The 21946-nt window shown below is 41.0% G+C and overlaps 1 protein-coding gene across 4 annotated transcripts in view; it reads right to left on the bottom strand.

The window, feature by feature from the left end:
- LOC137619195 (ketosamine-3-kinase-like) overlaps positions 1 to 21946 on the bottom strand; it is a 62384-nt gene that overhangs the window by 4773 nt on the left and 35665 nt on the right. For 2 of the 4 annotated variants that reach the window (XM_068349380.1, XM_068349381.1), the window contains 2 exons: positions 19062 to 19109; positions 5395 to 5582 (listed from right to left, as the gene is read on the bottom strand). In XM_068349380.1, coding sequence (XP_068205481.1) covers positions 5395 to 5582; positions 19062 to 19109 — 236 coding nt within the window. Of the gene's footprint in view, positions 1 to 5394; positions 5583 to 19061; positions 19110 to 21946 lie in introns of those variants that run through there. The other 2 variants (XM_068349383.1, XM_068349382.1) reach the window with 2 other exon arrangements.

Here is a 21946-nt window from a genome sequence, read left to right as displayed (position 1 = left end):
CAGAAAACACCTTGCCATAGGCGAAGCCGGTGTCACCAGTGCGGCACTGCCGTAAGTAGCGATGTATCGCCGGTACAGGTACTATAGGATAGTGTGCCGATAGGTGGTGGCAAAGCCGTTAGGTACCAGCACTGCCGTCAGTCTGACAGCTTACCCCCTCAGGGAGAAGCATGCTGGCAGCTGTGGAGGGTCAGATCCCAGAGGGAAGCAAACCCCAAGATCAACAAATGCAAATACAAGGCAGCATAATGATAAAATTCATGCAATGTCAGTCCCAGAAAGGCCAGGATATAAAAGAGAGGTGACGGCATAGTGTAGCTATACCCATGCGCCATAGGAGCATTCCTTAACAATCCCCAGAACAGAGGCGACGATAAGGATGTCAGGCTCAGAAAGAAATCTGGGTTCAATCCGAGGGTTATCCCAACAAGGGAGAGTCTCTAGACAGAGACACTCTAGGCCGCCGCACCCTGAATCCCAGGAAAGGTTAGAAAGACTCTAAAACAAATGCCACACCATCAGAGACAGCCCAGTATAAAATAAATATAGGATGCCGCAGGTCGATCGAAAAGTCTCAGGGGCTAGGAAGTAACGGCAGTGCAGGGAAGTCAGCGCACCGACAAGTTGAGATCACCCTTTGCAAAGGGGGGGCTCCAATGGATGGCCATCAGGACGTCATGGCTATCTCACCCAAAAATAGATTTATTCTACGTCAAAATCCCTTTTTATGGTCTGTTCTCTTTAAAATGCTGTACAGTCTTACCTCTCGACACTAAAGAATCTGCTTACGAAATTTTCACTATTCGAAACGAGATAAAGAATTTTACGACTCGCATTATGAAAAATGTTTCGGGCAATGAAAGGAAGTACAGTATTTGAGCCCAACTGTGTCTGAGACTGATTTTAAAATTCACGCCGCCATCCATCAGCGCTCCCACTGTTTATCTCCCTACTCAAATGCTAGTTACCACCATAAGATCCTGCTCTCCTATTGGTCAGCATCTACTGTTTTGTATCACATGCATCTACGCATTGGCGTTCCTATTTCTTTTAATTTTGGTAGTGGTATCGCACGCATTGACAGTGTTTTTCATTTACCTTTCGTAATTATTGTACTGTATTGTGTGTGATATTACGTCAGTTTATTTTCCATGGCTCCCAAGAAAGTTGCTCATGTACAGGGAGAGAAAAGGATAATGCTTTCTATGGAGATGAAGATGGAAATAATCAGGAAATACGAGGCCGGCATGTGGTCAATTGTGATCGCAAAGGATCATGGCCGAAATCAGTCTACGACAGGAACGATCTCGAATCATTTCAGGAAAGTTTTAAACAAGCAGGAACAAGCTTTGGATGATTCTTTTCGAAAGAGGCTTTCGGTACTAACAAGCCTAGCGGAAGATATAAAACGAAAGAAAAGTGGTTGCAATTAAGAAAATACAAAATTTAATTTAGAAAATACAAAAAGAAAAAAAAATTAGAAAAAGGCAAAATACAAGAAATTTGATTTCAAGTTTATCGTAAAGTTAAGTGTTAATATTTCCTGTCATTTATTAATGTGTCTCCTAAAATTAAGTGTTAATGTTTTCTGTCATTATTCTCTTTTGTAAAGTTAAGTGTTTACGTTTTCTGACACTACTTAAAGTTTTCCGCTGTTTGTCATCCTTGTCTACTGCCACGCCACTTCGCTCTTGGACACCCCCTCACTCCAAAAGTAAGGTTCCACATTTTTGTTACTGTATTTTCACTATTTGCTCTATTTATACATTTCTTTTACAGGTAACCAATGGTCAAGTTATTAGTGAATGGTCCAAATAATTGTAGTCATTCATTGAGTACTGTATATTGAAGTGTATTCTTTTTGTGGAGAAGGAAAACTCCAAAATCAAACCAAACCAAACAAGACCCCAACGGCGGAGCTTCCCAGCGCCGGCGGAAGAGGGCAATGCCTATCGGGCAGGCAACAAGGCGGGCCTTGACATAACAAGAACCCGGCAGCCCGATGCAACCAACATCGGAGAAGCCGCCAGTCTCATATGTCTTGAGCCGCGGTGAAAACGATGTGGGCCAAGTGTGTGTGCGTGGCCGTTGCAAAGCCACGACCACCCAAAACAATATACCCAGCTACTGGCATTCTGTCGTTTCCTCCACCCTTCTTCTGATAGGAGGCTGATGGCTAACGACAGAACCCAATACTCGGACACGAGTGGGTGCCGACGACGATTCTTTTTGTAATTGAATGTGGCGTTTTGTTGGTCGGGAACAAATTACAAGGCGAATGTTTGTCAAGATATTTTAATACACAGAACTGATTTGGCTCATTTAACGTTCTTATACCTAACTTTTCATTGACTATTCTCTTCATTATTTCCCTAACCTAATGTACCCTGTAGGAGCCCTTGGGCTTATATCATCCTATTTTCCTAACTAGGATTTGAGCTTAGCTAGTCACAAAAAATAACAAACTGTTCCAATTTTGCATGCTAGAAATTAAAATTCCTTTCAAAATATTTAATACATAATCTATTACAACTTAACTTTGATATTAGAGAATTAAATTGTTTTCTTCCTGTTTATTCAAAACTGTTTTTTAAGGCTTTATCTATTAAAACTTGCTTGAAATCCCAGAGGATAGTTTTCATTCTTATCAAACTCGAGAGATATCTAAAAGCGAAAGATTGTCACTGGCAACACTAACTCATGATTATGATTTAATAAAGGGATTTTGAAGAGGGAAAAATCTATTTCTGGGCTCGACCTGTGTCGCTCCGTGAAATGCTCCTTAAAGCACCATTTCTAAGGTATAAATACTGCTAAATATACCGGAGAAAAAAGTTGCGTGGAATGCCAGGAATATAACCAGCTCGCTCACTCTAACAGAGTGTCGGTATAGTAAATGGGGCGTGTTAGAACCACTACCAGAGGTCCCTTACCAATTAGTCCTCTCCTTCCTCAATATCCCCCGATACTACGAGGGTAAAACTTACAATTAACCCTTTTACCCCCAGGCTATTTGGAACTTTCCAACCCTTAACCCCCAGGGGGTTATTTTTTTCCCCAGCACATTTTGCAGTATATTTTTTTTAAATTGCTCTAAAAGCCTTAATTTTTGTCATAGAGAGGTCAGGTTGGTCTCATTCTCTTGGAAAATGACTGAATTTTCTCAAAAAATTATCAAAAATATGAAAAAAATATTTGTTATAGCATTTTTTTGCAAGGATGTACCAGTACGTCCATGGGGGTAAAGGGATGGCTTTTGCGAAACGTACTAGTACGTCCTTTGGGGGTAAAAGGGTTAAAATGTTGAAGCTATACGCAACTTCAGGAAAATTCCACGACTCAATGAGAGTAAAAGCTTAGCAGGTATAAATAGAACGTACAGCATCATAAAATGAATGACCATGTGTCGTAGTCCGGGACTGGGACAGGCTAGGTCATCTAGTACCCCATACATTCAGGAGCTTTGCTGTATTTCACTTCTCTTTTAAAGGGATGGCACTCCTAGTCTAGCAAATGAAGCAGTAAAAACAAATAGGTTTTTAAAATGTAAGCAAGTATATTGAGAGCTTTGGAGCACTAATGGTATTTTTTTTAACTATTTTTCTTTTTAATAACAGATCCCTTACACTTTGAACTGCAAGAAAGTGCGCGCTACCAAAGTAGGGCCTGCTGGAAACTGGCTGTGACCTAGTGCTCGCCCGCCCACCTCCCAAACGCTTAGTGATTGGGTGTTAAACATTGTACAAGACTACCTTACGAGAATAGGATCTATGCACCGAAGCAGTGAGGGTAGAAGCACTCTCACTTGCCATGGCTCTAGCTGGAGGTTAGTGAAAATAGCCTTGTGAACTCCTACAGGATGGAGGGGGAGTGTTTGGATGGTGGTGATCAAGGCTGAGCTTAAGTAGATACTTGCTGGTGCATACTTTGAATAGGTTCTCCCTCGTGATAGGGAGAAGCCTGAGGCACATGCCAAAAAGGATCTGGCTTAAAATCATGACGGTAGGTGCAGGGACTTTAAACAACCTCCGTACTTCATCATCGTCTTGCTCTGAAAAAGAATTCCGCACGCATTTCCCAAAGCCAGGTTGGGACAGCCACTCAGGCGAGGAGTGACTATCAAGAATAAGGATGGCGCTCGCCACCAGATGGTGATGCTCGGTGCTTTATACGGTGCGACCCCTCACCACGCTGAAAAAGCTTAGTCAGGGGGCGCACGTCATAATTGGCGAGCAGAGAAACATGACACGTTATTTTCTGGGTTTACCTCAGCAGGATCAAGCGACTGGTAACCCCTATTGGTAGGCCTACTAGTCTAGTTTTCGTTTGTCAGCCGAAGAAGGACGAACGAAAGGTGGAAAAGCAAAAGCAGAGGTTGCTAAAGCTAGAGCACGAGACGTTCTTTTGGTGCATTACCCCTCGAGTCTCAACTGAGAAAACTCTAGTCAACCCCTGGGGAGGCAGCTCTGCCCTCGGGCTGAGCCTCTAACTTCAGAACCTCCAAAAGCCGTTGATTAGAGCCGATACCCGCGATCACCAAGTAAAGCCAAAGCTCATGCACAATGCCACTGGAGAGACGACTCCTTACAGACGAAGGCGGCGCCACTTCGCTAAAAGTCGCATTGTCCTCAGAACCTAAGAGTTGTCTGGGGATCAAATCACTCTCTTACTCGACCGTTCCCAAGAAGAAACTAATCGAGGAGTCAACAAGGAAATTGAGCAAGACATAAGGACCTCCTGCCAGCATCAGTGACCTCTGCACGCAGAAAAAAAAGGCGTGAAGATCCGTCTCTAGGGTTAACCTGCATCATGAAACCTCACGATACATACACTCCTGATAGGAAAAAGAAATGAAAATTTTAAGGCAGTTTGTATTTTCCTAAATAAGGGTTAATGGCAGAGAATGACAGAACTTCTGTTCTCTACAAAGATAAAAAGAGACGTCATACCACCGGTTCATGCGTGAGTGTGGTGGCCAGTCCAACACCAGCTAACTAGCGGTGGATGGTTAGACCTCGCTAAATATTTTCTGTAAATAGCGAAAGGTTTTGTATTATGTGTTGGAACAAAGAAAGGCTTTAAGACCTTGAAAAAAATTTGAGTTCCCCTTTATTCTATTTTACTATACCTTCAAAAGATAATGATTGACAAAGTATCATCTAGGTTATTGCTACGCATGACCCTTACTCCTGATTTTGGAAACTACTGTCCATTACTTATACTTGAATACTATGCCGTGGAATAATAGACCTAACTAGCAAGTAATAATAATAATAATAATAATAGAAATGTAAAGTAATGAGGATTCTTTCAACATACATAGCGGGGTCAGTCGCTTGAGTCAACATACAAAATCTACGTCCATAACTTACATCATCCAAAGTCCCATCTTACCCATATCGATCCATCTGATCAGCTGATGCCCCACATTCCTCCTCCACATCACTGGCATATTCTTGGCTCTCTTCATTGGTTCCCCCTTCCTCTCTTCTTATTACAGGGCCATAAGTACAAGCGCCATCCCTCACACTACTATCCAGATTTGGAGATGGTTCTCTTACTTGTAAAGAAACTGTGAAAACCTGTTATGATAACCATTTGATTAGACTTTGTATCAAAATTGATGTTCATAATCAAAATTTATTACATACTTTTAATAGGCTAAACACTTTAAACTCTATAAGTTAAAAGTTTCAGCTCCTAATGTCACTTAGTAATTTCATCTCTGTCTGAAAACTCACTTTCTAATACTTTATATACAACTATTTTCCTGTAGATATAAGCTCAATTTCAATTATATCTGAATTCCAAATTATAATTTTCAGACTTGATTTGTCACAACTTGTCTAGTTAATACAGCACTCCAAGTTTAATGTATAGCCTGAAACTTTACTCGTTACCATTCAATTTCTAATTGCATATAGTATTGGGTACCCACAATTCAACTGAATATATTTTAGAAAATGATTTTTTATTTAGGATGTCCTTACACATTAAAATATGTTTATACAGTTCTCTTGAGATATGGGTCATATTCCAAAATACTTTCTCTGTTCATCCCTTATACTCAGCTTATAAGTTTGGAATGCTCTCTCAAAAAAGGGATTTTGACAAAGGAAAAATCTATTTCTGGGCTCAACCTGTGTTGCTCCGTGAAATGCTCCTTATATCACCATTTCTAAGGTATAAATACTGCTAGATATACCAGAGAAAAAAGTTGCATGGAATGCCAGGAATATACCCAGCTCCCGCACCCTTATAGTGTCGGTATAGTAACTAGGGCGTGTTAAAACCACTATCAGAGGTCCCTTACCAATTAGTCTTCTCCTTCCTCAACATACCCCATTGCTACGAGGTGCCGTTCTACATCCGATTACTGCCCGCTACTACCACTACCACCCAATACTCTTTTACCTGTGTTTCATCTCTCGCCTAAATCTTCCTGCTGAAACAAAAGCTGGGCTTAACTGTATCCTCAGTATTCAGTGAGGAACCCTCCTCCGACAGTCCCTAGATGCCTAGAATGAAAGCCTTACCTGGGAAGTCACATGACACCCTATATAACGAGCCCTCCCTAGATAGTTACCCTGCCACCCAATAATAATAATCCCTACCTGCACACTTACCCGACACCATGGATGATACAGCCATATGGACACTCACATACTGAACAATGAGCCCTCCCTACACGGTCACCTTAAACCTTCAACGATATGCCATACCAAGATGGAAAAGATCTCCATAGAAAGTCTCACTGACACAACAGATAGAACCTCCCTCAAACACCCAGGATAATATATCCTCCCTAGAATGTTACCCTGACACTACAGATGAGCCCTTCTGGAGAGTTTCCCCAGCACTAATCTGTAGGCATTCCCTTAATTATTGTTGACAACACGCACACATTGGATGTCTCCCCAACAACCTAGATGATATCCCCTCCCTGGAAAGTTGCTACAAACACTTCGGCAGATAGATCAGCCTTGAACATTCTCCCCAACACCCCATATGATAAATAGGTCACTGAACAGTTGCCCTAAAACACACCGGATGATGTGTCATTGCAATGTCTCCACAAGCCCGGGATGAAGTCATCTTTACATAATTTACCTAACAGCATGACAAGGAGAGTCGCCCCAAACACCTGGATTATTTATCCTACCAGAACAGTCATTCCTAACTCCCCTAATATTCTGGTATGATACCTCGGTCAATTCCTTGTATTACATCACTCAGGTTTACAACGCTAACTTATTTCTATGATTCCTACACTAAATATTTTAGTTATAGTTTTAAACCTTTTACCACCAGGCTATTTGGAAATTTCCAACCCTTAACCCCCCAGGGTTATTTTTTTTCCAACACATTTTGCAGTATATTTTTTTTTAAATTGCTCTAATAGCCTTAATTTTTGTCATAGAGATGTCAGGTTGGTCTCGTTCTCTTGGAAAATGCCTGAATTTTCTCAAAAAATTATCAAAAATATGAAAAAAAAAATTTTTATAGCATTTTTTTGCAAGGACGTACAGGTACGTCCATGGGGGTAAAGGGATGGCTTCTGTGAAATGTACCAGTACGTCCTTTGGGGGTAAAAGGGGTTGATACTGTATTTACAAACCAAAATAGTTCTCTACTAAATCAGTGTCAGTACAAAAATCTAGATTTAATCTGAAATCTGTCGAGGCAGCAGTATTACGGCCAATTTCGCATCAAAACAATAGCCGTCACATTCCCTATACAACCCTACCTACTGCAGAATACCATTACCCTAGAGTTTTAACTTTTATTTCATATTGGGTACCCAAAATTCCACTTTACATACCTTAGTATTTCCATTTTACTCAGGACATCCTTATACGTTAAAATTATTCTCTATAATCTACGAGTTTTAGCAACCCTATTCTGAAATGCTTCCTCTGTCGCTCCCTAACACTTCATTTCAAAGTTTACATGTTAAACATATTGTAATGCTCCGAAAAATAGATTCTAATCCCTTCTAAAAACTCCATTTTAATCAAACAAAAATAGACCTCAACTGAATCCTGCTGCCGAAACAAAAGCTGGGCATTACGGCATCTGGAGTCTTTCACGACGAGCTCTCTAGGGCCAGTCGCAAGACACCTACAACGAGAACCTTGGATGGGCAGTTGTGCGATACTAGATAACAAGCCTACCTAGACAGTCGCCAAACACCATGAATGATAGCGTCATGTGGACAATTGCCCGAAATCCTGAATATTGTCATGAGCCCTTTCTAAACTGTCCCCTGAAACCTTGAATGATAAGCCCTAACTGGAGTCAGACATCCTGAATTATCAGCCCTCTGTGCATAGTCATTCCAATATTATAAATAATAAGCCCTACCTAGTCACCAAACATCCCAATTGATAAACCCTCCCTGAATAGTTATATTTCAACGAGTGATATGCCTTTAGAGTCATCCAACATCACGACAAAGACCTCCCTAGACAGTCTCTCGGACACCTTATAATATGTCCTCCCTGGATAGTCACCCCAGCACTACATGTGATAAGCCTTCTGCCGAGTCGTCACAACCCCTTAACGGTAAGAATCCCCTCAATCATTGCGGCTTACACCCCCACATGATAGGCACACACTGGATGTCTTCCCAACACCTGGGATGATAAGCCCTTTCTAGACAAACACTCAGATACCTCGGACGATGTGTCCTCCTTGGACGGTCTCCCAAAACACCCTAGAAGATTAGCCCTACTTTGGACACTTGCCACAAACACTACGACAGATAGATCATCCCTGAGCATTCTCCCCGACACTCCATATGATAGGTTTTTGGACAGCTGCCCTAAAATACCCAAGATGTGTCCTTAGTGAAGTCTCTCCAACACACTGCATGATAAGCCATTCCTGGACAGTTGCCCCAAACAATTGCATGATTTGTCATCGCTGTACAGTCATTCAAAATGCTTCAAACAATAGGTTCATTAACCCTTTTACCCCCGGGGTATTTGGAAATTTCCAACCCTTAACCCCCAAGAGGTTATTTTTTTCCCAGCACATTTTGCAGTACATTTTTTTTTAAATTGCTCTAACAGCCTTAATTTTTGTCATAGAGAAGTCAGGTTGGTCTTATTCTCTTGGAAAATGCCTGAATTTTCTCAAAAAAATTATCAAAAAATATGAAAAACAAATTTTTATAGCATTTTTTTGCAAGGACGTACCGGTATGTCCATGGGGGTAAAGGGATGGCTTTTGTGAAACGTATCAGTACAGTACGTCCTTTGGGGGTAAAAGGGTTAATATTCTGCAGTCAATTCCTTGTACTACGTGTGTATCATTTTCAGGTTTTCAACAATAACATTTCTACGCTTCCTAAACTAACAATTTTATTCTTAGCTTTCATACTGTATTCAAAACAAAACAAAATAATTCTCACCTGTATCAGCATTGGCCCAAAAGCTGGACTTATCTGAAATCTAGCGAGGCAACACCACTATGGCCAACCTCATACCTAACAATTGCCTCACTTTCCAGGTGCAACCTTACTTATTGCATAACATATCTTGATGGGTATTGCTTTGGCATGCTTTATTTCTTGCCTTTGACAATCTCCAAGACATAGAAGCTCACAAAAATAACCTAACCAAATACTAGTAATGTAAGCTGTTAATATTTGGCAACTTTCAATCCCTTACTGACGTATACGAGGTTCATTCAAAAAGTATCTGATCTTGGTTCATAAAAGGACAAATAATTCACCAATCAGCTAATTAGTGTTGTGGGAGTTGACAGCACTCTTACTGTGCATGCGTGTAAATTTCAAAAGCTCTAGTGTGTGGCAGTACCAGCCTGTGAGGGCTAGAGTGCAGACATCCTTTGCAAGCTCGTCGGATTTTCGTCCTTACACAACATGTCGGAGTGCATCGAGCAGCGCTACTGCACTAAGTTCTGCTACAAGCTTGGTAATACACAAGGGCAAACTATCCAGAAGATTCAGCAAGCCTTTGGAGATGAAGCCATGGGAATACTGTAACACAGATAAAGGAGTGGTATAATCGCTTCAAGCAAGAACTACCCTCGGTTGAGAGCAAGCCACGGTCAGGCAGGCCATCCACCGGCAGAAACGAAGAATTCGTTGAAAATGTTTGTCGAATAGTGGAGGACGACCGGTGTATAACCATTAACTCTTTTACCCCCAAAAGGACGTACTGGTACGTTTCACAAAAGCCATCCCTTTACCCCCATGGACGAACAGCTACGTCCTTGCAAAAAATGCTATATAAACATTTTTTTTTTCATATTTTTGATAATTTTATGAGAAAATTCAGGCATTTTCCAAGAGAATGAGACCAACCTGACCTCTCTATGACAAAAATTAAGGCTGTTAGAGCAATTTATGAAAAATATACTGCAAAATGTGCTGGGAAAAATATAACCCCTTGGGGGTTAAGGGTTGGAAATTTCCAAACAGCCTGGGGGTAAAAGGGTTAACGAAATTACTGAAGAAGTAGGAATAAGCACAGGATCAGAAATGTGGGCAGCGCGAAACTGGCAACTGCAATATGACAATGCACCTGCTCAATCTGCCCACTTGATCCAAGCTTATCTGGCCAAAAACAACACTCACCTTGTGACTTCTGGCTGTTCCCTAAACTGAAAACAACCCTGAAAGGGAAGAGTTTTGAGTCGAGAGAGGAAATTATGAGAAAAACGACAGCAGAGCTTTACAGCATACCAATGACATTCCAGAGATGTTACCAGCAGTGGCGGCACCGGTGTGAAAAGCGTATGCACTCCCAAGGGGGAGTACTTTGAAGGTGATTGAATAAACAAATTTCAAATGTACAATTTTTTTTTCTTAATGGATTAAGGTCGTATTTACTTCTAAAAAGGGATTTTGACGAAGGAAAAATCTATTTCTGGGAAGAGACCTGTGACAGCCGGTGAAAGAAGTCCTTCTTTACACTTTTCTAATATAAATCTTCCAAATATACCAGAGAAAGATAAAAGCATGGAATGCAGAGGTTATTACCCTCACGCGAGCACCTTGTGGGTGTCGTATATACAACAGGGGCGTGTGAAAACCACTATTCACAGGCTGCCTTCCATTTAGATAATTCCTTCATCAAAGGGAAGGGCCGTAACAGGCCCTAGAGAACACAGCTGGACCACGCCACCGACGTTTGACACCCAGTCAAAACCTGAAAACATATACAGTTAAAATTTTCATATTTGGAGCCTGCCAAAGACACTCAATCTTACATATCATCACCATCATCATCTCCTCGTACGCCTATTGACGCAATGGGCCTCTGGTAGAGTTTGCCAGTTCTCTATATCTGAGCTTTTATATCAATACTAAATTCATCATCTCCCACTTCATGCACCACTGTCTTCAGCCTTGTGGGACTGTCTTCCTACCCTTCAACTGCCTTGTGGAGCCCAGTTGAACATTTTTGGGGAGTGGGAAGAGCATAACCAAAACATCTCCATCTATCCCTCAACATAATTTCATCCACATATAAATTCCTGAACTCGGTTGAGTCCCTTGTTAGGCTGGGAGGAACGTAGAGAGTAGAGGTCCCCTTTTTGTTTTTGTTTCTTTGTTGATGTCGGCTACCCCCCAAAATTGGGGGAAGTGCCATGCTATATGTATGTATGTATGTATAAATTCCTATAATTCTAATTTCCGTAATTAGTAAATATTGTACAAAATTATCAATTTCATCGTCAAAAATTTCTCCCCGTTGCAGTTTGGATATCAATTTCCTTAATTCTACTGAACTCTTTAGAATCTTTATAGGATAATGTGAGAGGGTGGGCTGTGACACCCTAGCAGTACCAGCTGAACTCGGTCGAGTCCCTTGTCAGGCTGGGAGGAATGTAGAGAGTAGAGGTCCCCTATTTGTTTTCGTTTCATTTGTTGATGTCGGCTACCCCCCAAAATTGTGGGAAGTGCCTTGGTATATGTATATATGTATTAGTTTACATCCTACGTAAATACTCTATACTCTGATTACTTTGGGAGAAAATACTGCATTGACATTCCATTTTATAAAGACCTTTAACCCTTTTACCCCCCAAAGGACGTACCGGTACGTTTCACAAAACTCATCCCTTTACCCCCAAAGGACGTACTGGTACGTTTCACAAAACTCATCCCTTTACCACCAAAGGACGTACTGGTACGTTTCACAAAACTCATCCCTTTACCCCCAAAGGACGTACTGGTACGTTTCACAAAACTCATCCCTTTACCACCAAAGGACGTACTGGTACGTTTCACAAAACTCATCCCTTTACCCCCAAAGGACGTACTGGTACGTTTCACAAAACTCATCCCTTTACCACCAAAGGACGTACTGGTACGTTTCACAAAACTCATCCCTTTACCCCCAAAGGACGTACTGGTACGTTTCACAAAACTCATCCCTTTACCCCCAAAGGACGTACTGGTACGTTTCACAAAACTCATCCCTTTACCCCCAAAGGACGTACTGGTACGTTTCACAAAACTCATCCCTTTACCCCCAAAGGACGTACTGGTACGTTTCACAAAACTCATCCCTTTACCACCAAAGGACGTACTGGTACGTTTCACAAAACTCATCCCTTTACCCCCAAAGGACGTACTGGTACGTTTCACAAAACTCATCCCTTTACCACCAAAGGACGTACTGGTACGTTTCACAAAACTCATCCCTTTACCCCCAAAGGACGTACTGGTACGTTTCACAAAACTCATCCCTTTACCCCCAAAGGACGTACTGGTACGTTTCACAAAACTCATCCCTTTACCCCCAAAGGACGTACTGGTACGTTTCACAAAACTCATCCCTTTACCACCAAAGGACGTACTGGCACGTTTCACAAAACTCATCCCTTTACCCCCAAGGATGTACTGGTACGTTTCACAAAACTCATCCCTTTACCCCCAAAGGACGTACTTGTACGTTTCACAAAACTCATCCCTTTACCCCCAAAGGACGTACTGGCACGTTTCACAAAACTCATCCCTTTACCCCCAAGGACGTACTGGTACGTTTCACAAAACTCATCCCTTTACCCCCAAAGGACGTACTGGTACGTTTCACAAAACTCATCCCTTTACCCCCAAAGGACGTACTGGCACGTTTCACAAAACTCATCCCTTTACCCCCAAGGACGTACTGGTACGTTTCACAAAACTCATCCCTTTACCCCCAAAGGACGTACTGGTACGTTTCACAAAACTCATCCCTTTACCCCCAAAGGACGTACTGGTACGTTTCACAAAACTCATCCCTATACCCCCAAGGACGTATCGGTAAGTCCTTGCAAAAAACTGCTATTTACATTTTATTTTGCATATTTTTGATAACTTTTTGAGAGAAACTTCAGGCATTTTCCAAGAGAATGAGACCAACCTGACCTCTCTATGACGAAAATTAAGGCTGTTAGAGCAATTTAAAAAAAAATATACTGCAAAATGTGCAGAAAGATCCAAATAGCCTGGGGCTAAAAGGGTTAACTTCTATAATATTTCTAACATCACATGATTAACGTAATGCGACAAGCAAGTTCAAATTGGCATCTAGAACTTTCAAATCACTAAACGGACTTTCTCCGACAAAACTACCACTCACTGAGCCCAGGCTAGCCGGGACCGACACGCATAAAACTAAAACTTAAACTACATTTATGCATAGTAAAAGCAAATACAAAACAGAGCCCGAGGCATCATAATGCTAAAACAAAGCTAGCTAACGTGATACTAGTGAAATAATACAGAGTGAACACGAAAGAAAACGGGCGGCCACAAACTTGACATGGCGCCCAATGGCCAGCTGGACTCGTAGTGCCACGCCCCCTCATCGTCATAAAAAAGCCAATTGACCACTCCCCGAGAGGATCTAAAGCAGTTACAGCTAATTCAAACTGTAAAAGAAGAGGGTACTCGACTCTGACGACGAAAGGAAAGCCATCACGCTAGGAATAACTCAGAAAGGCGCACTTTACAAAATACGAACGCGTAGGTAAGCTGCGATCAGAGGAATGAGTTTATCAGAGACGAACAGTACTATGAAGGGAGAGGATATGTAACAGCTCCTCACCTATCCTCCTCCTTAGATTCCTAGACTGGGTTAAGTCTGTTTGGGGTGCAGATATCTATGGTTATCTACGGCTACGTCCCTGATTATACACGATATCTTAGGATAGTCGTTCCGGGGGTTAGAACCCCGTGATACCTGACGGTAATTCTCTTGTAATATCAGTCGCTGAAATATTATACAGTAGGAAGCTGCCGGGAGGAACTTCCATCACGACGACATGGCTTGAGCCCAAAAATACATTTCATTTACAATTCAATTCTGGGTTTAACCAAATCCTCATGACCTCGTCCCTAACCCTGTAATAACAATCATCATGAATTAGTGGAGCTTCTCACTTTACTCCAAGGTACTGATACCAGTCATACATATTTCCTGAAAATACCTATTCACAGTGGGACATATATTCAATGAAAGCTTAAACTAGCCAGAAAACTTTTAGCAAGAGTTGATGGGAGAAGTACGAGAGGAAGGCCAAGGTTTGGGTGGATGGATGGAGTGAAGGAAGCTCTGGGTGATAGGAGGATAAATGTGAGAGAGGCAAGAGAGCGTGCTAGAAATAGGAATGAATGGCGAGCGATTGTGACGCAGTTCCGGTAGGCCCTGCTGCTTCCTCCGATGCCTTAGATGACCGCGGAGGTAGCAGCAGTAGGGGATTCAGCGTTATGAAGCTTCATCTGTGGTGGAAATGTGGGAGGTTGGGCTGTGGCACCCTAGCAGTACCAGCTGAACTCGGTTGAGTCCCTTGTTAGGCTGGGAGGAACGTAGAGAGTAGAGGTCCCCTTTTTGTTTTTGTTTCTTTGTTGATGTCGGCTACCCCCCAAAAATTGGGGGAAGTGCCTTGGTATATGTATGTATGTATGTATGTATAAGCATCCACCGCTAGTTAGCTGGTGTTGGACTGGCCACCACACTCACGCATAGACCGGTGGAATGACGTCTCTTTTTATCTTGTCTCTGTAGAGAACAGAAGTTCTGTCTTTGTCTGCCATTAACCCTTTTACCCCCAGGCTCTTTGAAAATTTCCAACCCTTAACCCCCAGGGGGTTATTTTTTTCCCAGCACATTTTGCAGTATATTTTTTAAAAATTGCTCTAACAGCCTTAATTTTTGTCTTAGAGAGGTCAGGTTGGTCTCATTCTCTTGGAAAATGCCTGAATTTTCTCAAAAAATTATCAAAAATATGAAAAAAAAAATGTGTATAACATTTTTTTGCAAGGACGTACCGGTACGTCCATGGGGGTAAAGGGATGGGTTTTGTGAAACGTACCAGTACGTCCTTTGGGGGTAAAAGGGTTAACCATTATTTAGGAAAATACAAACTGCCTTAAAACATTGATTCCTTATTCCTATCAGGAGTGTGTAATCGTGAGGTTTCATGATGACAGGTTTGTAATGGTGTGGAAGGTCGCCCTTGCTGCATCCTCATGTTAGGCCCAGAGATGGATCTTCACGCCTTTTTTCTTGCGTGCAGAGGGCACTGATGCTGGCAGGAGTCTCCTTGTGTCGGGGGCCGAAGGCGATGAGGTCCTGACGTCTTGCTGAAATTCCTCGTTCCCTCCACGTTGACTTCTCTATTGGTTTCATCAATAATGGGAAACTATTAAGGCTGTGACTCCCTAGCAGTACCAGCTGAACTCGGTCGAGTCCCTTGTTGGGCTGGGAGGAACGTAGAGAGTAGAGGTCCCCTTTTTGTTTTTGTTTCTTTGTTGATGTCGGCTACCCCCCAAAATTGGGGGAAGTGCCTTGGTATATGTATGTATTAGGGTTTTGGAGTTGATCTAGTATAATAGAACCAGTCTTCACTAACTCTCAGATAAATCTAAAGGTGAAAGGTCACTTATCCAGCACCTGATGTTAACCCTTTTACCCTCAAAGGACGTACTGTACTGGTACGTTGCACAAAACCCATCCCTTTACCCCCATGGACGTACCGGTACGTCCTTGCAAAAAAATACTATAAAATATTTTTTTCATATTTTTGATAATCTTTTGAGAAAATTCAGGCATTTTCCAAGAGAATGAGACCAACCTGACCCCTCTATGACAAAAATTAAGGCTGTTAGAGCAATTTAAAAAAAAAAATACTGCAAAATGTGCTTGAAAAAAAAAATTAACCCCTGGGGGTTAAGGGTTGGAAATTTCCAAATAGCCTGGGGGTAAAAGGGTTAAAGTTCTTATCATTTATAATCATTTATTGCATTATAAACTTTTATTAGTCAAATCACTGATCAAACAAACTCCCAATTACGATTCTCCTGATTCCAACCCTAAACCAACTTTGTAACATTGAACGCCACCACCAATTGCTGTCTTTTACTAAGCAATACCTATTCTAATTTTCCACAAGATATGAGCTCATTTTCAATTTGACTTCAATTCCAAATTCAAATGTTCACAATTTAATTTGGTAACGTCAAATAATACTTTATTTGGATTTCATTTCTTTTATTTCTTCTGGAGTAACTTTTGCAGCTTCTGCATTCCCTTGCGATGGGAACAAGTGTAATGGCAGCAAATGTTGTTCCAATTAGTATCTTTTATTTTATGTATCTTTAATTAAATCTTTGCTGTACACTTAGTGTTAAGACAAACAAAAGTAAAGGGAAGCAAAGCCCCAAACATTTTTTGAATCTGAGAACACAGTCTAGGCGCTATTTCACTCTCGGTTGGCCAGCTTTGTTTGTACACCACCAAAGCAATGAGAGGCGCGAAAAAACTGCTAGCATAGAGACACGTATAGTCTCCTTGTCCAGTGTTTTAACCCACAATAGACATCTTTAAAAACAAATATACCTGCCATGAGGTTGATCATTAGTTATGTTTTTTAACAACGATGGGTGTTGTTTTAAGTTTTGTCCTAAATCATTATTTGTTAAATGTCAACAGAAAAAACCATGACCCAAGAAAGAGGTACAAGAGCCAGTCATAAACCACTCCTCCATACTCATGCGGAACTAGTCACCTTAGACAAGATGTATACAGTACGAAGTCCCGCGAGGGAGATGGGCGTATTACACAACTACTGAGCAGCCACCTTGGGACCCAAGGAGAGAGGTGTCCATGTGCCTGTGGGCAACATCCATACAAGACAGAGGCAAAGGTGGTCTGAAACCTTCAGACCAAATCTTCAGCTCAAAGTGCACCGACCAGTAAATCAGACGTAGCTTTACTAAGCCATAAGGAACAGTGTATGGACAGTTCCTTCTTGCTCCTGCTTGGGATAATGAAAAGGCTACAATAATTCCTTGAGAAGGGTCGAGTTCTCCTCGAGCAGTACCGCAGTGCCTCGACGTAACATCAAACATCCTTGTGTCAATTTACACCACTGGACAGGACTGAAAATGTTCTAAAGTGGTGTTCGACACCTACTGGTAAAGAGTCTAAACCCCCTCCCACAAAACTTTGACATGAAGAAGAGATTGAAATTCTACCGATGCAGAGGAAAGCAACAGTCTTATCCTCCTCAGGTTAGGAGTAGGCCAGTGCCATGAGGAAGAAAGATTCAAGCAATAGTAAGGAGCCTCTTCTTCTCCAATTCCCTTCTTCCCGGAAGAAAGATTCAAGCAATAGTAAGGAGCCTCTTCTCCAATTCCCTTCTTCCCGGAAGAAAGATTCAAGCAATAGTAAGGAGCCTCTTCTTCTCCAATTCCCTTCTCATAGAAGAGAAACTGTCTTGAAGGAAAGACCTTAAGATACCCACCTGTTGTACCAATAAGTATGAAGTGCATGCACCTCTTGCAATGAGGACAAGGACCCAAGTCCCAGGGTAGTCAAGACAGCTCAAAGCTCCCTTCCAGTATAGACCATTCCCACGATGAGCTTCATCAGAAAAAGCAGTCAGGACAGTCCGTTATCTGCTTCAAAGTTCTCCGCCCATCGAGACATTCTCTATGAGCCCCATCGTGAGCAGTTTTCCTCTCAATACCAAGATCCAGAGAACATTAAAAAAGATATTTCATATATAAACTATAAAAAGACATGTCAGCCTCTTCAACATGAAAACATTTGATGCAAGTTTGAACTTCTGAGGTAAGAGTAAAGAGTTATATAATGACAAATGCTTTCCCTTAAGGCTAAGATACACAAGTATTTTTCTATATAGATAATAAAATGGATCAGTGTGTGTCATTCACTGTTATTCACATTTCAGTATCTGCAAGTGAGTCTGTCACATAATCCCTGTAAATGTTGTTAAGGTCTGATTGTATATCTGCCCAATGAGGTAAGGTCTCTGACTAGTGATTGCCAGACTGGAGTTTGAGTCCCGCTCCAACTCGTTATCTCCTTAGGTCGCTGCAACCTCACCATCTTATTGAGCTAAAGTTGGGGTGTTTGGGGGAGCCTATAGATATATCTGCTGAACTATCAGCAACCATTGCCTAGCCCCCTTGAGTGGAAAGGGGTACTGATCATATGGCATTGTCCTGCTCAATAGGGCAATGTCACTGTCCCTTGCTCCTGTGACTCATGAGCGGTCTTTAAACCTTTGAATAACAAAGGGACTTAAATTGGAAGGACTTGAAATGGAGGGACTTGAAATGGAGGGACTTGAAATTAAGGGGCTTAAATTGAAGGTACTTAAAAAGAAGGGACTTGAATTGAAGGACTTAAAATGGAGAGACTTAAATTGTTAATCAGGATTAACAATTGACATAAGGTTCCATCTACACTCATCTCCCAACCATTTTCGCTAAACGTTTCTTTGCGCAAGAGAATTGATAACGATAATTCTGTCAAACTCATCAAACTCAAGAAAGCAACCAAAGTCTAGATTGAAAAATAGAATAAAAATCATAAGAATATCTCTTTAGCTTCTGTTCATAAACATATTGCAGAATTAACTAAAACGCTGTGTGTTGTACTTTAGCTTTGCAACGTATGCAATCATTATGAATATACAGTATGAACTAGTATGAATAAAATAAGGCTCGATCTTTCCAGTATAATATGATACCTACAAGGTACTGTACCACAGAGTAATATACTCACATCTTTCTCTATGGTTAACTGCTGCTGAAGCTTCCTCACAAAGAAATCCTGGAAGAAGAAAAATTAATAATCTGCATGCACTGTACTCAGCTTTTTGTTGTGATGGGAAAATAAAATACAAGTGTTTTAACAGATACAATAAAGGTAAAATATTATTTTCTTTAGTAAGAAAAATATATTATTTCAATATTTACCCAAGAGCCAAGAGACAATTTGGTTACATCTAAAAGAAAGCAGTTCTCACCCTCAAAGTTAAGAATGAAAAACCACGACCAACATGTCCCATCCAGAACTTTTTATGGATCTCCCTGGGTGTGGACGATGTCAAGTGTTCGTTCAACGGCAAACCATCGAACTGATAACATTTAAATCTCCAGAATCTTCAATCGAGATAATTAAAATACAATAAAAAAAGCTATATGAGTGGAAAGGCAGGTAAGATATCGTGAGCGCTGTGGTTATGTTTCAAAATTACTTTTGTACTATAATTTTGATTATTTTAATGTCTTCCTAGAAATAATATTAATGACTAGCACATTGCTGCTTCCTCCGGTGCCTTGGATGACCACGGAGGTAGCAGCAGTAGGGGATTCCGCATTATGAAGCTTCATCTGTGGTGGATAATGTGGGAGGGTGGGCTGTGCCACCCTAGCAGTACCAGCCGAACTCGGTTGAGTCCCTTGTTAGGCGGGAGGAACGTAGAGAGTAGAGGTCCCCTTTTTTGTTTCATTTGTTTGATGTCGGCTACCCCCAAAATTGGGGGAAGTGCCTTGGTATATGTATGTACATTGCTATGAATGGAGGGATAGTGGAACAGTAATAAACTAAAATATAAAACCATTGTTCTCTAGTCCTGGGTAGTGCCATAACCTCTGAACCATGGTCTTCCACAGTCTTTGGTTAGAGTTCTCTTGCTTGAGGGTACACTCGGGCTCAATATTCTATCTTACTTCTCTTTCTCTTGTTTTGTTGAAGTTTTTATAGTTTATATCAATATTTATTTTAATGTAGTAACCCTTAAAATATTTTATTTTTCCTCGTTTCCTTTCCTTACTGGATTATTTTCCCTGTTGGAGCCCCTGGGCTTATAGCCTCCTGCTTTTCCAACTAGGGTCGTAGCTTAGTAAGTAATAATAATCATCATAATAATAATAGAAAGGTGAAACACCCAGACTATCCTGTATGCTGTATAGTTAAAGAGAATAGATCATTCAAATAAGGTCTTAAGTCAGATAATAGTGGAGATAACAGATGATACAAGCAGCAGATTTGGCACACTTGTTCTCCAAATCATTCTAATCAAATCTGGCTGACTGGCCAATTGAAAAACCAAATGCCAGCCAAATTAGCAGCCCAATGTTGCCATTTTGTTTAGAAGCACTAGTCGTTGTCCAAGCTGCAAGACCTAGATATAAATTCCTACGTTTTCAAAGCTACTGAGGTAGATTTTAGTGTTTATAAAACAATACCACATTTTAAAGTTTTTACTGTTTGTAAAGCACGCAGACATATTTTTCTCAGTAATTTTCCCATTATAGATCCGTGGTAGACAATGGATGATATAGTTAAACAAAAAAAAAAAGACAATGGATGATTTAGTTAAAAAAAAAAGACAATGGATGATTTAGTTAAAAAAAAAAAGAATGGATTTAGTTAAACAAAAAAAGACGTATGATCGATTTACTACGAAACGTGGCATATAAACCGCCGTAAACGAACAGCATTTGCACTGTATTTGGGTTCCTGAATATTAGAAAAAAAAAGCAACTTATCTATTGAAACAATAAGCAAATACAGATATATACCAGATAAAGAGAGAGAAGCAAATGCAACAACAACAACAATATTGCAAATCAATGAGGATGAGGACTCACGACCTATCGGTGACTCCAGGTCTTCGCTGACCCATCCTTCATCAACCGAAAGAATCACAACGAAGATGTCCTCATTTACATAAAAGGCTAAAGTCTGGAATAACAACAGCGATCCAAACATTGAGGGCACCAAGGAGAAATCCCCCCGCTTAAATAGAACTTATCACGGACAATAACAGATCATACTTATCATTATTGGCGAGGCTTGCTTGGGTTAGACTATATTAGCACAGGGCCTTCGTTTACAGATGGGTGTTGAAGGAGGAGAAGTGATCTCATTGGATTTCTGGACTCTTCCAAACCAACAGAGACACTATTTTACAACAAGAAAATCATAACCTTGAACAATTTTGACTTAAAAGACAGATACAACGTAGGTACTGACATAAACGGACTTCTTCTTCTTCTTTTTGTCTGCCTCTTTTCCCACTTTTATGTGGGGTCGATGTTTCTGGCCAGCGTTCTCCATCTACCTCTGTCCCACAGTTCATCACCGGTTAATCCCTTTGATCGAAGGTCATCCTTGATACAGTCCATCCGGATCGCCATCGGGCGCGCAGGCCCACCGCTGCCTCGTTCCAGAGAGCTCGGCCACAGATGGTCAACATTCCAATAATGGTGGGATAAAGATTTCAAATCAATATCTGCTGTCTTCTTAAAAAACACAAACCTGTTTAAGGCCTATAATTTTTGTCTTTGTTTTGCTCAAGTTTAGTTTTCTACACAACTTACATAGCAGATTTCAAATTGCCCTGATAGGGGGACTAGCTTTATTCTAAAGAAGCTACTTATTGAACATTAAGATGTCATCCAGAGATTTATGACAAACGGGTGATGGGATACAGATCTAATGTACTACTCATGTGGGATCTACCTACACATATCTGAATTGGCTGTCTTCTTTATAATCCAGAGGGGAAAGATACCTCGAAAAATGGCCCTAACATCTGGAAAGAGTTAAAGATCACACCCAAACTCTGCTTAGCACTCATCAATCTTAATAAAATCAGT

Source organism: Palaemon carinicauda, chromosome 25, assembly GCF_036898095.1.
Source record: "Palaemon carinicauda isolate YSFRI2023 chromosome 25, ASM3689809v2, whole genome shotgun sequence".
Classification (NCBI taxonomy): domain Eukaryota; kingdom Metazoa; phylum Arthropoda; class Malacostraca; order Decapoda; family Palaemonidae; genus Palaemon; species Palaemon carinicauda.
The sequence above is the reverse complement of the archived record's forward strand: the minus strand, read 5'-3'. Positions and strand labels throughout refer to the sequence as shown.